Source organism: Ranitomeya variabilis, chromosome 6, assembly GCF_051348905.1.
Source record: "Ranitomeya variabilis isolate aRanVar5 chromosome 6, aRanVar5.hap1, whole genome shotgun sequence".
In the NCBI taxonomy this organism is placed as follows: Eukaryota; Metazoa; Chordata; class Amphibia; order Anura; family Dendrobatidae; genus Ranitomeya; species Ranitomeya variabilis.
In genome coordinates, this window is record NC_135237.1 from 491239193 (window position 1) to 491256410 (window position 17218).

General features: G+C 40.7%; 1 protein-coding gene across 1 annotated transcript; it reads left to right on the forward strand.

Moving 5' to 3' along the window:
- The first annotated feature begins 2028 nt into the window (after positions 1-2028).
- LOC143782835 (fatty acid-binding protein, adipocyte-like) lies at positions 2029-10667 on the forward strand. The gene is made up of 4 exons (XM_077270728.1): positions 2029-2188; positions 5102-5274; positions 7969-8070; positions 10419-10667. The coding sequence occupies exons 1-4, from the start codon at positions 2116-2118 to the stop codon at positions 10467-10469; spliced, it is 399 nt and encodes a 132-aa protein (XP_077126843.1). The 5' UTR covers positions 2029-2115; the 3' UTR covers positions 10470-10667.
- The last annotated feature ends 6551 nt before the right edge of the window (positions 10668-17218 follow it).

A 17218-nucleotide genomic window follows, 5' to 3' on the forward strand; every position in this document is an offset into this window, starting at 1 on the left:
CAGAGTGATCCATTTCAAGTGTTTATTTCTGTTAATGTTGATGATTATGGCTTACAGCCAATGAAAACCCAAAAGTCATTATCTCAGTAAATTAGAATACTTTATAACACCAGCTTGGAAAATGGTTTAAAAATCCGAAATGTTGGCCTACTGAAATGTATGTTCAGTAAATGCACTCAATACTTGGTCGGGGCTCCGTTTGCATCAATTACTGCATCCTTGCGGCGTGGCATGGAGGCGATCATCCTGTGGCCCTGCTGAGGTGTTATTGCTTTGATAGCAGCCTTCAGCTCGACTGCATTGTTGGGTCTGGCGACTTTGGTCTTGATAAAACACAGTGGACCTACACCAGCAGATGACATGGCTCCCCAAACCATCACTGATTGTGGAAACTTCACACTAGACCTCCAGCAGCTTGGATTGTGGCCTCTCCACTCTTCCTTCAGGCTCTGGGACCTTGATTTCCAAATGAAATGCAAAATTTACTTTCATCTGAAAACACCTTGGACCACTGACCAACAGTCCAGTTCTTTATCTCCTTGGACCAGGTAAGATGCTTCTTGCTTTGTCTATTGGGCATGAGTGGTTTCACACAAGGAATGCGACACTTGTAGCCCATGTCCTGGATACATCTGTGTGTGGTGGCTCTTGAAGCAATGACTCCAGCAGCAGTCCACTCCTTGTGAATCTCCCCCACATTTTTGAATGGCCTTTTCTTAACAATCCTTTCAAGGCTGCAGTTATCTCGGTTGCTTGTGCACCTATTTCTACCACACGTTTTCCTTCCACTCAACTTTCCATTAATATGCTTGGATATAGAACTCTGAACAGCCAGCTTCTTTAGCAATGACCTTTCGTGGCTTACCCTCCTTGTGGAATGTATCAATGACTGCCTTCTGTACATCTGTCAAGTCAGCAGTCTTCCCCATGATTGTGGAGCCTACTGAAACAGACTAAGGGACCTTTTTAAACACTTAGGAAACCTTTCCAGGTGTTTTTTTGTTAATTATTCTAATTTAATGAGATAATAACTTTTGGGTTTTCATTGGCTGTAAGCCATAATCATCAACATTAACAGAAATAAACACTTGAAATAGATCACTCTGTTTGTAATGACTCTATATAATATATGAGTTTCACTTTTTGTATCGAAGAACTGAAATAAATTAACTTTTTGATGATATTCTAATTTTGTGAGAAGCACTTGTAGGTACAACCATAATGTATGACACAGTCTACCCTAAAAAGCTAATTTTCTTTCCTAACCCTGAATTTCTGGGACAATGACTTAAAATGATTGTTTCCCATTCAAAAGCTCAATGAGGCAACAAACAAATGGAGCTTTTACTCTCCCTCCTGGGGTCAAGTGCTGACCTCGATGAGGCTGTGTACAGATTGCTCCCTGGCAGGGTGAGTAAAAGCTACGGTGAGTGAGGGTGAGCAATAATCTTTAAAAGGAGACAACCACTTTAAGGTTAGCTACTAGTTTCTCCATGTAAGGATTATAGAGCCTGTATTATTAAGTACATCATTCTCCAATTTTTGCTGTCCTTCCTACTCCTCAAAACTTTGTGCCGTCTTAGTTCCCCACACCACCACTCAGAAGTCTATACTAGAAAAAAACAAACCAATGAATAATGTAGTTCCTGAAATTGGTATTTGCACAAATGCAACTTTTAGGGAATTGTATAAAAGCTGAAACTTGTAGAGCTGCAGATGTCGCTTTCTTGGTGCCGTCAGTGATCGCTGGAACATTCCTCAGGGTCCATCCAGGTAAACGTGATCACATAAACAGCCATCTCTGCCCAGGCTGAGCTAATCACTATTGCAGCCATGTGTCGGAGCACGGGAAGCATCCCCTTTACCCACATTTCGCCATCTCATCTCTGGCTGTCAGCCAGTGCAATGTGAAACAGCTGAGCTGGTCTTTACAATGACAGAGTCTGGGGAGGGAATAGTGAAGTGATCCACTGACGTCACCGCCAGCCCTCCCAGTGCACTGGTCCTCAGCTCAGAGGGCAGCCACTTTATAAGGGCAGGCGGCCCCCAGTGCTGCCCTCAGCACCCTCCACACCTCTGTGCTGAGCTCTGCATCCTCTCCAGCAATCACTCATCATGGTGGACCAGTTTGTAGGCACTTGGAAGCTGTGCGACAGCCAGGGCTTCGATGAATACATGCAGTGTCTAGGTAAGTAAGGATGCTCCGACAGCGCTCGCTGCAGGTAACCATATATGATCACCTGTCGGGTGCTGTGTACACAGGTGCATCACTTTCTCTTTAAGCCGAGGACTCTGGAAAGGAAAGCGTTAAAAGCACATAATAATGAGGATTTCACTTGGATTAATAGTTTTTGTTGCCGGTAGTATTAACTCTATAATTTCTTCTTGAGAAGTGTGCCCAGGAGTGTAATAAACCTTAATGTGGAGACGCGCTTTTTTTTGTTTTTTTTATAATTTGAATTGGTTATTAAATCTACTTGTTACACGTTAATTTAACAGTTTCCAGTATTATTCGACTATATATTTAGAAATGATCCTGGAAGTTCTCAGAAGTGATTATAGTGGAGGCGATTTATGGAAGTGTCTCATTGTCCATTGGAACCAATCAGAGCGCAGCTCTCATTTCTAAACAGCAGAATACTAAATGACAGCTGCTCAGTGATTGGTTGCTATAGGTAGCATAGACAATTTTAAATATCTCGAGCAATCTCCCCCACTACGTGAGAAAGCAGTGATCATGGGCTTTAAAAAATATCTCTGAGTTATTGTGTGGCATTACATATCACATTAATATTGCAAATGTCTAATGTGTATGGGGATCGGGCTGTTGGATTTCAGCATGGCCAATCCTTTAACTGTCAGGGGAGACAAGTCGATGCCAACAGTGACTGGCAGTGGCTTATTCTCTGTTTCCCATTCTGAGCGTGCCTTTTTTTGGCAGTAAACACATGGATTTTTGCAATTTCCATGTACATGAATGGGTCAGTCACAGACATTTTGCAACAAAATTTTCATACCCAAAGAAAAATGGAGCACATATCCAGAATAGCATAAAAAGGTATACGTTTATTACATACTATATCAATGCAAAAAGTACATTTGAAATACCGTATCACAAGGTTATTACATGTTCAGCGAGGAAAACAAGATAGAACAAAAACAGTGTGACCTCCTAATATTGCTGCATACATATTCAATAGTAAAGTGCTCCGTGATTTATAAGTAGATAGGAGAAAGACACCAGGACTGGGTGGTAAATATATCTAGTATATAGGTCCATAGAGGAGTCCAAAATCACAAATATCTCATCATTATAAATACCTCCCCAACCTTGGGTTCCTTACCTATTTTGCAGTTTCAGAGGGTCCACACTATGCAGCCCCAACGCGCGTTTCACGCCGGCTTCGTCAGGGGGCGGTAACAAAACTCGCAGCAAAATTTGCAAATTTGCTCTCAGCCTGAAGTGGGTCTGAGGGCTCATTCAGACATCAGTAATTTCTCTTGGACTCAAAAAAATGGTCTGAGATCCATCAGTGTTTTTTTTTTTTAATCAGAGTTTCATCAGTTTTTCAGAGGGTCCACACCATGCAGCCCCAACGCGCGTTTCACGTCGGCTTCGTCCGGGGGCGGTAACAAAACTCGCAGCAAAATTTGCAAATTTGCTCTCAGCCTGAAGTGGGTCTGAGGGCTCATTCAGACGTCAGTAATTTCTCTTGGACTCAAAAAAAATGGTCTGAGATCCATCAGTGTTTTTTTTTTTTTTAATCAGAGTTTCATCAGCTTTTCTTGGATGAAAAAAACACTGATGGGAGTTTCTCTAGCTTCAAACAGTCCTGAAAAAATGGACAGTGCATGGAAATCAACTGCGATCTGTCCAGTTTTTCACAGACTTTCATTGATGAGCTTGGTCAAATTAGAACATGTCTTTGTGATCGTTTTTTGCAGACCACTCAGTTCGCAAAAATGTAGAGACATGTGAACAGCTCCATAGACTATAATAGGTACAAGTGTTATCCGTGAAAACCACAGATATAACCCGTGCAAGAAATATGGACGTTTGAATGATACATAACACACACCTGCACAGTAATGGAGTGAAAGGTTAACTTTTTCATTGAAGCTTGACCAATCCATTTAGCTTTCGTTTACAATTTCGTCATTATTAGAGTGATGTGTATTTGCATTGGTACTTGTGATATATGTTAAATATTATATATATATATATATATATATATATATATATATATATATAATATTTGCATCATTTAAAAGCAGAAATGTTGAATTTGGGAGCTGACTGTAAGCTGGATTTACAATTGTGTTGCTTTGCACTGCAATTTTTCCTAATTGTAAAACTGAAGATTCATTGACATTTCATTGCATCGTGACTCCATCTTGGATTAACAATACCGGACTCCATGATGCAGAATACGATTTCATCTGGTAAAATAATGCACATCTTAAAAGAAATCAGATGGACTCCATTATAGTCAGCCATAATGGATAAAAAAAAAAAACCTAACAAATCCTGGTGGATCTTATTGACATATAGTGGGGAACTTCCGGTTTCCTTTAGGGTTACATTATTTTTTTTCTGGCACGAATCGTGCAACGGATTTCTTTATTAATGGAGTTGGCAGACAATGTGAATGGGCAAATTATTATAGGATTAGTGCTAATAACTTCTTTCATTGCTGATATTTTGCTATAGGCCACATTCACACGTTCAGGAACAATCAGAGGAAAAGTATAATAGAAACACGTCACCACTTCTTCCTTTTTCACCCACTCCTGGTCTTGGCTTTCAGACACTGATGTAAAATACTGACCAAATACTGAACGTGTGAATGTGGCCTATTTCTTCATCTCAGCCTATTTGTCATTGTTGTTGGCCGTAGAGTTCTCATCGTACACATGTGCTGCATGCTGAGCTCTTTTATTAGTTCTTACACTTTATTCTTTTGTTATCTGGTTTACAAGTTGGTCAAAAAATGAAATTAGGCAGAAACCAGTACAATGGCTATGAGAGAATCTAATAGTCATAGCTGTCCGTGTGTTCAGAGGATTTCTCATCTACAACATCATATTCTTTGCTTTACAGGAGTTGGCTTTGCCACAAGAAAAGCCGGTGCCATGGCAAAGCCAAATGTTGTCATTTCTAAAAATGGCGACGAGATCTGCCTTAAAACAGAGAGCAGCCTGAAAACTACAGAGGTGAGGTTCAGGCTTGGAGAAGAGTTTGACGAGACCACAGCAGATAGCAGGAACACAAGGGTAAGGATAAACTTCAGATGCTCGCTCCAACAATGGATGAGAGTTTAAGAAAAACAGAAGAAAATAAAATTCCACATCTTAATTGTTGCTTTCATGATGAAGTTTATGAAGGCTGTTTTACATTTTAGTCAGAAATGAGATTGAATGAAAATAAGAGTAGTACTATAGTGCTTCACCTTATGTTTTTTTTCTGTAGGCTTGGGAGGCTAAAAGGTATCTTTCACACATAAGCTTTATCTTCAGGAGCTTCATGGTTGCTTGTGGGTGGGTGCTCTTGATTGAATAGGTAAAATAAAAAACTATACAGAATTATATATATATTATATTTAAGGCGTTCAATCCCATTGAAATCTACTAGTCCATTAGTTGTGTATAAATTCAGTAAGTACTCCCATTCACTCTATAACTTGCCACAATTCCTTTGTAGTGTCTTCAGTTCATGCCTGGAATTGCTATTTAGAAGTAAAACCTTGGCTTAATAAATGAAAAGGTAAAAAATGCCTCCAAAATATGTTTAACCAAACACCTGACTTCATCAGGGGCTATAAGGTCATTGCCATTCATTCAAGCCCCTGATGAAGCTTGGCATTTGGTGAAACATATTGGAAGATGAGGCACTGACCCGTTAATTCATGGAACCACAGTCTTCACAACAGCAATTTTGGGCATGCACCTTAGTTTATGGGAATCACATTTTGAATATTCTGTGAATACTTACCAAATTTATACACAAGTAGATTTCATTAGGATTTGAAATTGAGTATTTTTTTTTTACATTAATAAACTTTGAAGACTTTAAATATGTTTACTAGTAGCATACATGTAATATAATATAGATGTATAGTAGGGAAATGTTTGGCAGTCAGTTATAGAAGCAATAAGTATTGTATCATAATCAAACAATATTATTTTTATAATTATTTAAGGGTTGCTCTAAAGTTTCATCTTCAGGAGCTCACTGCTCTTCCGGCTCCTGGCTTCCTGTTTGCCAAGCACAGTATGCTCCAATCCAAAATCTGCACTCTCCGATGCTCTGCAGCATTGGAGGAGCACATTGACACTAATGCTGGCCGTGTGCTCCAGTGATCTAACAGCCTTAGACTAATGCTTACAAGCTCTATTAACAAGAGCTTGTAAGTGCTACATATGTTTGACCGTGCTGCTAGACCTCAGAGGCAGCCGGGAACCTAAACAATGAGCATTAAACAATCAAATTAAAATTCCATTTATTCTTGAGAATGGAGAAGATTTTTAGTAAGATTAAAATTGCAAAGTTGGCCAAACACTTAACAGTATTTACTATTACTGAGGTTGAGACAACACCTTTAACTCCTCTCCATTTTAGGGTGTGAATTAATATCCAGGGAAAGGGTCAGCATGTATGGAGGGTGCTCATGAGCTCCACGTATGGCTGATGCTTGCTTTATTACAAAGCTGTTAACCATTTAATTGCTGCTTTTAATCTCTGACAGTGTCATTTAAATGGAACACACGTCGAAGCTTGTGTGCATTATCCTAAATCTGACAGAATGGATGGGTTACAATGGCGTCCAGTGACCTGATGAAGGCCCCTGTCACTGTCATGACAGTACTACTGTGAAGTTCAGCCACAGGCTGAACCATAGAGGAGAATGAGATTTTCATTATGTATTGCAATACTATGCAGTATGTAGTATAAACAATCAAATGATCGCATTTTCAACTTCCTTTAGGCGATTAATAGTGTAACAAATATATTTTAAAAAATATTTAAAACTTCAAATCATCCCACTTTTCTACTGTTAAAAAGAAATGGTGAAAAAACATGTTTGGTATTGCTGAATTAGTCCGATCTGTGAAAATCTAAATCTAAAGAGAAAAAAAGAATAAAAATGCCATAATTAAACTTTTTTGGTCACCTCACATCCCTAGTAATAAGCAATCTAAGCATAGTATGCAAACAAAATTGTCATAGAAAAAAACATCAGCTCACTGCACAAAGAAAAAGCCCACACTCAGCCCCATCAACAGAAAAACATAAATGTTACAGGTTTTGGAAAATGGAGACACAAAGCCAAAAAAAATATTCACAATGTTTGGATTTTTTTCGACACTTAAATAAAAAAGAAAATTGATGCATGTGTGGTGTCGCCATAATCGGATTAACCTGGACGATCATGTTTCCAGCTCATTTTTACTGCGCAATGAACACTGTAAAACCTAAACCCAACAAAGACAGAATTGCTTGTTTTTTTCACAATTTCATCCCACTTGGCATTCCGTTGTTCAGTACATGGTACTCCAACTTCTTACTCAGGTGGGCACATAAGCTGAGTGAGGGCCAGCTAATGGAGGAGGGGGCTATAGTTACACACTGAAGTCATGCACATTTGTAATATGTTGTAAAAAAGTAGCGGAACGCTGAAACCCGAGGATCTTATAAAAAGAAAAATAAATCATAGTGATGGCAAAAAGTGGAATTAAGTAACATTTTATGCAGTATCCACCACATTTACATAACTCTTCACAGCTCATCAATCATATTTGTATATTCAGCACATTTATGGTTAATTGTGTATATCGAAGGGTTATTTTTATCACTTGATTTTGCATTTGTTGGCTATTCTCCTGTAGACAAATCACATACTGGTCTTTTGTCTCGAGCGCCCGGGATTTAAGAATGGGCCATCACTTTGCATATTGTTTTCTTTCCAGACCATTATTACTTGTGATGATGGAGTACTAACGCAGGTGCAGAAATGGGACGGCAAAGAGACTACTATCAAAAGGGAACTGAAAAATGGACAGCTGGTGGTGGTAAGTTTATAATAGTGTCCGGCACCCTGATTTCCATAGTGGTTTGCATTATATATAATTAGCTTAAAGGGATGTCTATTTTTGTAGAAAATTGGGTACAGACTGGTAAGAAGTGCTGTCCCATCAATAACATGCGACTGCTGCAGCCAATCACTGGCCGCAGGGGTTATGCTGAGTTTGACAGTGCCATGCTGCAGCATATGTTTGTACCTGGGACATCCTTGTTGTTGACCTGTAAACAAGGGAGCAGTGAATAAAGGGCTCTGAAACAGCAGGGGCTTCAGCAGCTAAGCATTATATACATGTCAATTTTTTTTATGAAAATGGAAAATCATTCAAAGGGCTTTTCTAGGATTTTATGAAAGTTGTCTAACAACAGCCAATATGAGAACATAAAAAATTATCATAACTTACATTTTTAAATTGCACCTATTTTGAGAATAGAACCAATATAGCTAAAAAAAAAGTTGAAATATTGAGAGGGTGCAATCACAGACCAAGTCTTGGTTCTTGTGCTTTACATCCCCCCCCTCAAAAAAAAAACAGCAATACACAGCAATCCAAAAAAGAAGGTGCTTATTCATGAAGGCATGCACAACATTCCAAGTGTAAACCCTCTGGTGGCTTGTCTAATTCCCCTCTTTGGGGGCTTGTCTAATTCCTCTCTTTGGGGGCTTGTCTAATTCCTCTCTTAGGGGGCTTGTCTCATTCCATATTACTTACATTTCTAGCTGCTGTTTTATCAACTGAAATAAACACATGTGAAGAAAATGTGATCATACAGAGGTGTTCACATGCAAACTTCAAGTCTCTTTCCACTGTTTATGTCATAGCTCCAACCAAATAAAGCCTATATGTAAGATGTCTGGTGTAAAATATCGCCAACGTTTCAGCGACTGCCCCTTTATAATTACTCTCAGCTGGTCTTCTTATACACATGTATTATATATATCAGGGATGGATAACATTCTGCTGACCTTGATGCAGCACTGCAGCTTTTTTATTTTAGGGCAGGAGTGGCGTCATTAATCTAAGTTCCTTGTCCCTAGTATTATAATTACCAGCCACTGTCTTCAGCCCTTCCCAGAGCCGCTTCGGTCGTGCTCATCCATCTTGTGACTACAACGTTAGACTGACCAGAAGTCAGAGGTAACGATCACGAGCTTTCAATGCAAGTCTACGAGAGCCTCATTCTGGCCTCATTCCGGCTCTCATAAACTTACAATGAGCAGTAACTTCTGACTCACATAGCAAACACTGGAGCAATCCAGCAGGTCACAACCTTCAGAAGACGACCAGAGAGGATCCGAGAACAGATGAAGACGGCGGCTGGAAGAAGATACTTGGTGTAGAGAAATTAGATTAGTGGCACCACTTCAGTGGTTAAATAAAAAAAAAACACTGGAGTGGTACTTTAAGAGAATTACTCAAAATCCACCCAAACAAAAGCCATGAGAAGAATTTATCATGTTAGTTGCACTACTTCTACGCTGTAAATTGAGCTTAATTTCATCACCATATTTATGAAGCCTTTTGCACCTACACATCCCATTGTGGGTTTCATTTCAGCTTAGTGATCTTTTTGACAGATTTAGAATTTGTGATTTTTTTCAAGAGGTTAGAACATTGGGAACAATTTCACTCCAGGAAGGGAATTGTGTAAAGAAATTACTTACTTTCCCCTGTTACAAATAAAAGGCCCAATATATTCATTTTGCATCATATTCCACAGCACTTTACCGACATTATCATCACTGTCCCCATTGGGGCTCACAATCTACTTTTCAGTATGTCTTTGGAGAGTCTGAGGAAACTGTAGAACTTGGAGGAAACCCCTACAAACTCTTAGTAGATGTTGTTCTTGGTGGGGTTTGAATCCAGGGCCCCAGTGCTGCAAAACAACAGTACTGACCAATGAGCCACCGTGCTGCCCAAATCTGATAACCATATCAACGTTTCCATATTGACCAATTTTTTTCCCATAAATTTGTCACAATTTATGATTTCACTAAAAAAGTTTCTATAAAAAAATCTGATGTTAAAAATGTCTCTCATGATAAATTTTCCCTTTGGCCTATATGGCTGGATTGAGGTTAGCTTACATCCATGAAAACTTGAGATAAGCCCATAACATCAATTTATTAGTGGGGATAATAGAAGGGGAGCGGACTCATGGGTTTTATTATAGATGAACTGCTTATGTGTGGGCAGTTTTCTGATAAAAGCAATGTACAGAATGCTTAGATCTCACCAGTATCACTTTTATGACATACGTACATATGCAGTTCGTAGAACCTCCAGAAAGCATTGCAATACATCTCATAACTTATCTTATTTCTTTCTTCCAGACATGCACCATGGGAGACGTGAAGTGCGTCCGTGTGTATGACAGGCTGTAGGCTTAACTTCAGTCTATCAGACTGAAACTGGAAACAGCTCAGTTCAATGAGCCTCGCTCAACGACACTACTCCGCAAATCAATCTATTTCTATCTCATAATCAGATCAAATAAATTATGTGTAAAATTCTTCTTGGAAGCAGTAGTGTACCGGATCTGAACCTGCTGTGCACCCAAATTAAATCCCTCCTACATCCTGTCTGATGTGTTTTTGACTCTGTTTATGGGTGTTAGTGTAGCTCTCCTCCCATCAAAGTTTTTATCCTCTTAATATATTGCAGTCATCATATTATACAGCACTGTGTACTTACAATTGCTCCTTTTGCCTTTCTACTCAGTTAATTCTTCTCTTTTTCCAATTGGTTTATGACATCACGTGATTAAAAACTGACTAGCTGAATCCTTCTAAGCTCTATGTAGAAACAGGAGGTCAATTTTCCCTGCATGAGTCATCTCCCTCGTCACCTCCTGACCCAGCTGCTCCCTCCTCCCCTGCCAGGGACTTTGCAGTGATGACTCATACAGGAAAAATTGATGAGAAATTGTAAGTACTCAGTGATATATAACATGACTGCAATATACAGTTTTAAGAGGATAAAAACTTTGATAGGAGTGCTTCTAGGGAATGATGGTTCTTGTAGTTTTCCCAAAAAATTGAGAGATTAAATAATCAACTTTATTTCATACGATAATTATACAATTCCAAAAATTCATGTTGTACAATAAAGTATAATGAAAAATTTGAGTGTAGTGGACTGCACTCTGTGTAAGTCAGACAAGAGATGCTCATGCGCAGAGGATCCCCAAATGTAGTCTATATAGAAACACCGCAAATTCCAGATCCGTCAATTCTGTATTTAGGAAAGTTTGAAGTACGAATTCCAAATGGTAATTATTAGTGATGAGCGAACGTGCTCGGATAAGGTGTTATCTGACCATGCTCGGGTGCTAACCGGCATACTCTAATGATATGTTCGACTCCCCGTGGATGTTCGACAGCAGCGACAAGTGCAGGGAATGCCTAACTAACAGGACCCTTCTCACCCAGCTGCCAGCGGCTCCAGTGTTTACACATAGGACTCACAGTTATACGTATGTTATGGACTTACCGTTTGGTTTATGGACTTACCGGTCGGATTATATCTTTTACCATTTGGAATTTGTGGATAGGTGTAGAATTTATGGAATTAGAGTATACAAGAAAATATCGACCAATCTATATTACATGGGTTATTGCCGTCCAGAGCCATTGACTTCTACATGAACAGTTAGTAGTGTAGATGGCGTTACGACTCCACACCCCTGCCGAGCCTCGTGTAGATTGACAGATATCGTGCCCACGTCCTATACATTATAGCAGATTACATGCATTATTCCTGAGGTTGGTGCACCTGTCTTGGAAGGTGTGTATAGGGTCACATTGTTATCGGCACTGCTCACTACCAATGTGGAAGTGAGAGGTTTTGGACGGTGACCAATAACCTGTGCAAAATAAACCACACACATTGAAATAAATGGTATGCAAACACAGGTACACTTTTAGGCTCCCTCTGGTAAATAGGGGCCAATGCAAGCACTGGGTGAAATTCCCAAGATGAGTTTTTGGTGAATTTCTGATGATGAAAATATCCGCTGTGCTAAAAACATGACAAATCTAAAAAATGTGGATGGAATTTATAGATATTTTATGCCCATTGTGTTTTTTTTTTTAAATGCTGTGAAAACTGACCTGTGGTGCGTGTTTCAAATCCGCAACATGTCAACTTATCTTGCGGGTACCTGGGTATTATGACTGGATTTTCCCCATAGAATTGCATTAGCGGCAAAAAATCAGCTGGTAACAAACGCAGTGCATTTCTACTATGAAAATGCATAAAAAACAAACGTAAAGCACACATGACTGCATCAATAAAGTTTTGTTAAAGCTAAATACCAGGAAACATCAAAAACAAAGCAACTTTATTAAAACATGACATAACAATAAAAGATAAAACCGTGGTGTGAAAAATGCGATAAAAATGCATGTAAAAAAGCGCACTCAAAATTGCAATAAAAAATAAAAAGTAACCTAATTTCGCTAATAGGTGCCGAAAATCTGTAACATCAGAAATTCACCAAATAGTCATTGTGGGGAACTTAAGGGACTATTCCCATCTTCAAGAACCTATCCCAATATGTAGTAGGTGTAATAATAATATAAGCAAATACCTCCAATTAAAAGTGTAGTATAGTTCTGATAACCTAGGTTGCTTACCCAATGTGCAGGGCATTGCAGTCGCTTAGGTATCCATGGTTACAGCCACTCATATAGTGACAGTTAGGTAGCTAGTTAGTTGCTAGTGGTCGTAACCATGGATACTTAAGCTTCTGCAATGCCCTGCACATGGGGTACGCGACCTAGGTTATCAGAACTATGGTATATTACATTTCTAAATTGGAGGTATTTGCTTATATTATTACACTTAAGGCCCCGGCACACATAGCGATTTACCAACGATCACGACCAGCGATACGACCTGGCTGTGATCGTTGGTAAGTCGCTGTGTGGTCGCTGGGGAGCTGTCACACAGACAGCTCTCCAGCGACCAACGATCAGGGGAACGACTTCGGCATCGTTGAAACTGTCTTCAACGATGCCGAAGTCCCCCTGCAGCACCCGGGTAACCAGGGTAAACATCGGGTTACTAAGCGCAGGGCCGCGCTTAGTAACCCGATGTTTACTCTGGTTACCAAAAAAAACAAACAGTACATACTCATCATCTGATGTCCGTCAGGTCCCTTGCCGTCTGCTTCCTGCTCTGACTGAGCCGCTGTACAGTGAGAGCAGAGCGCAGCGGTGACGTTACCGCTGTGCTGTACTTTCACTTTCACTTTGCGGCGCTCAGTCAGTGTGGGAAGCAGACGGCAAGGGACCTGACGGACATCAGATGGTGAGTATGTACTGTTTGTTTTTTTTGGTAACCAGGGTAAACATCAGGTTACTAAGCGTGGCCCTGCGCTTAGTAACCCGATGTTTACCCTGGTTACCAGTGAAGACATCGCTGGATCGGTGTCACACACACCGATTCAGCGATGTCAGCGGGACCTCAACGACCGAAAAAAGGTCCAGGCCATTCCGACACGACCAGCGATCTCACAGCAGGGGCCTGATCGCTGGTACGTGTCACACATAGCGAGATCGCTACTGAGGTCGCTGTTGCGTCACAAAACTAGTGACTCAGCAGCGATCTCGCTAGCGATCTCGCTATGTGAGACGGGGCCTTTACTACATGTTGGGATAGGATCTTGGAGATGGGAATACCCCCTTAACCATAAAATATATACACCAGAATCTTTTCCAAGCATATACCTCTGGATTTGTTCTCACATGCAGTGCTCAATTATCCTTATATCATGAATGCACTCATCATAACAGATCAGAACTCCATTCATTGATTGCTTTCATAGTGTTAAGGCCCCGTCTCACTTATCGATTTACCAACGATCACGACCAGCGATATGACCTGGCCGTGATCGTTGGTAAGTCGCTGTGTGGTCGCTGGGGAGCTGTCACACAGACCGCTCTCCCCAGCGACCAACGATCAGGGGAACGAGTTCGGCATCGTTGAAACTGTCTTCAACGATGCCGAAGTCCCCCTGCAGCACCCGGGTAACCAGGGTAAACATCGGGTTACTAAGCGCAGGGCCGCGCTTAGTAACCCGATGTTTACCCTGGTTACCAAAAAAAACAAACAGTACATACTCGCCTTTCGGTGTCCAGGTCCCTTGCCGTCTGCTTCCTGCTCTGACTGAGATCCGGCCGTACACTGAGAGCAGAGCGCAGCGGTGACGTCACTGCTGTGCTCTCACTTCTCACTGTACGGCCGGGAGTCAGTGAGAGCAGGAAGCAGACGGCCAGGGACCTGACGGACATCAGAAGGTGAGTATGTATTGTTTGTTTTTTTTTACATTTACGCTGGTAACCAGGGTAAACATCGGGTTACTAAGCGCGGCCCTGCGCTTAGTAACCCGATGTTTACCCTGGTTACCAGTGAAGACATCGCTGGATCGGTGTCACACACACCGATTCAGCAATGTCAGCGGGGCCTCAACGACCAAAAAAAGGTCCAGGCCATTCCGACACGACCAGCGATCTCGCAGCAGGGGCCTGATCGCTGGTACGTGTCACACATAGCGAGATCGCTATGGAGGTCGCTGTTGCGTCACAAAACTTGTGACTCAGCAGCGATCTCGCTAGCGATCTCGCTATGTGAGACGGGGCCTTAAGATAAATGTTATCAAAGGTCCAGGGGCTATTAACCTTGTTACCCCCCTACTAATTATATTCAGTCTGGTTAAAGATGTGCGCATCAGTAATAAATGAGCTCTACTAATTAAGTCATATAAACGAATGAGGCAGAAAGAAAGAGAGACAGATTATATATACTACAGTGAATATAATGGTCATACTTACATTGTGAAATTGACCCTGACTCGCATTTCATCCTCCTTCATCAGGGGGTATCAGCATTCACAACATGCATAGCATGGAAAAGTCCTGCTCTACAATAATACCATATCACAGAACAATATCCATTCTAGTTGACACTCAGGAACAGATATCTTTTGAGTAGGAAGGTTCTGTAGGTAAATCCCATGTTGTTGATAACAGCAGAAGATTATGATTATTTACACAACAGTCTATGAATGCTGCACAAGTAAAGGAGGGAACGCTCACACAATAGACGGCAGATTATATTTCTACTTTTCATGACCGGATATTTTCTTGTTTGCGCTATTTACACAGATTCAATCATTGTGAACAAATCCTGTTCTCAGGACATATTGACCCATAGGTAATACAGGTTGGGTGGGGAGCGTATTGAGCTGCCATTGTTTTCATATAGTGGGAGCTGTTCAAAGGTTGTATTATGTTCATTATTCCCACCAAAAAGCAAGCAGACATACAAAAGCAGGGATCACCACAAATTATGTAACAAATTTAAACAAATTTTATTGCACTAGCACACACTATACCAAAAAAGAAAAACACAAAAAAATCTTTAAAAACATTTAAAATGCAGAAATGGAACATGCTACAGGAGCACCGGTCATGCCAAAAAAATGCAACAGGTAGATGGCAAATAAATGAAGATGTAGGGTAAATATGTGTGGGATCGACTTTATAAAATAACACAGATTGGCACCAAATATTATATAATCACAAAAATATAGTACAATCCTGGTGGAGACCCTTAAGTGTTAAATCAGAGGCCGCAGAAATATATCTAAACATCCCACATTAAGGACCAAGATAGTAGATATAACCAATCCTAACAGTCATAATGAACAAAAGTATATCCACCCCAACACCGTGTTAACATGTTAACATAAATCCCCGTCAAAAAACATCAACCTGAAATATAAAGCTAGCTGGTCATTATCTTCTACAAGGAAATCCTATTTACAAATAGTAGCGCCCTATCCAATATAGAGCCCAAATCCAAGCTAGACAAGATTATACAGCATTATTGAGAGCGCCCTATATGTATGCGATCCATAGGTATTGGCATAGATACCGGCTCCTGAGTGAACTGTTCATTACTGAATAGATAGTTACTGATAGTTAGTTCAATGATTATTTATTTGGTTAGTACAATGATTTATTTAGTTAGTGTGAGGCTAGTTACTATTCACCTCACGAGCAAGCCGTGAGGCTTGGGTAGTCAAGAGGTCCAGGATCAGATACCAAGAGGGCTCCTAATATTCTAACGCAGGGGTGGAGAACCTCAGGCCCGTGGGCTATTTACAGCTCTTGATGACCTTTTACACTAGCAGTGTGGCTGTTTCAAGATGCACAATAAGGAGGCACTTGAAGAAAAGTGGGCTGCATGGTCGAGTCGCCAGAAGAAAGCCATTACTGCACAAATGCCACAAAGTATCTAGCCTATAATATGAAAAACAGCACAGAGACAAGCCTCAAAACTTCTGGAACAAGGTAATTTGGAGTGATGAGACCAAAATTTAACTTTTTGGCCATAACCATAAACGTTACATTTGGAGAAAGGTCAACAATGCCTATGATGAAATGAACACCATTCCTACTGTAAAGCACGGAGGTGGATCGCTCATGTTTTGGGGATGTGTGAACTACAAAGGCACAGGAAACTTTGTCAAAGTTGAAGGAAAGATTAATGCAACATGTTATCAGTAGTGTTGAGCATTCCGATACCGCAAGTATCGGGTATCGGCTGATATTTGCGGTAACGGAATTCCTATACCGAGTTCCGATATTTTTGCGATATCAGGAATCGGGATCCATATTCATGTAAAAAATAAAGAATAAAAATAAAAAATATGGATATACTCACCCACCGACGGCCCCTGGCTCGCAGCGGTGCAACCGGCAGCCTCCGTTCCTAAGAATGCAGTGAGTGTAGTACCTGCGATGACGTCGTGGTCTTGTGATTGGTCGCGTGACCGCTCATGTGACCGCTCACGTGACCGCGACGTCATCGAAGGTCCTTCACTCTCTGCATTCTTAGGAACGGAGGCAGACGCTTGCAGCGGTGACAGCCAGGGCTCGTCCGAGGGTGAGTATATCCATATTTTTTATTTTTATTCTTTATTTTTTACATGAATATGGATCCCAGGGCCTGAAGGAGAGTTTCCTCTCCTTCAGACCCTGGGAACCATCCAGGATCACTTCCGATATTTGTGTCCCATTGACTTGTATTGGTATCGGGTATCGGTATCGGCGATATCCGATAT

What these genes read in the sequence shown, in the direction of transcription:
- LOC143782835 (XM_077270728.1), top strand. Translation starts at nt 2,116, where the DNA reads ATGGTGGACCAGTTTGTAGGCACTTGGAAGCTGTGCGACAGCCAGGGC. An exon ending in TGAATACATGCAGTGTCTAG is followed by an intron (nt 2,189 to 5,101) that starts GTAAGTAAGGAT and finishes TTTGCTTTACAG; the next exon opens with GAGTTGGCTTTGCCACAAGA. An exon ending in CAGATAGCAGGAACACAAGG is followed by an intron (nt 5,275 to 7,968) that starts GTAAGGATAAAC and finishes TTTTCTTTCCAG; the next exon opens with ACCATTATTACTTGTGATGA.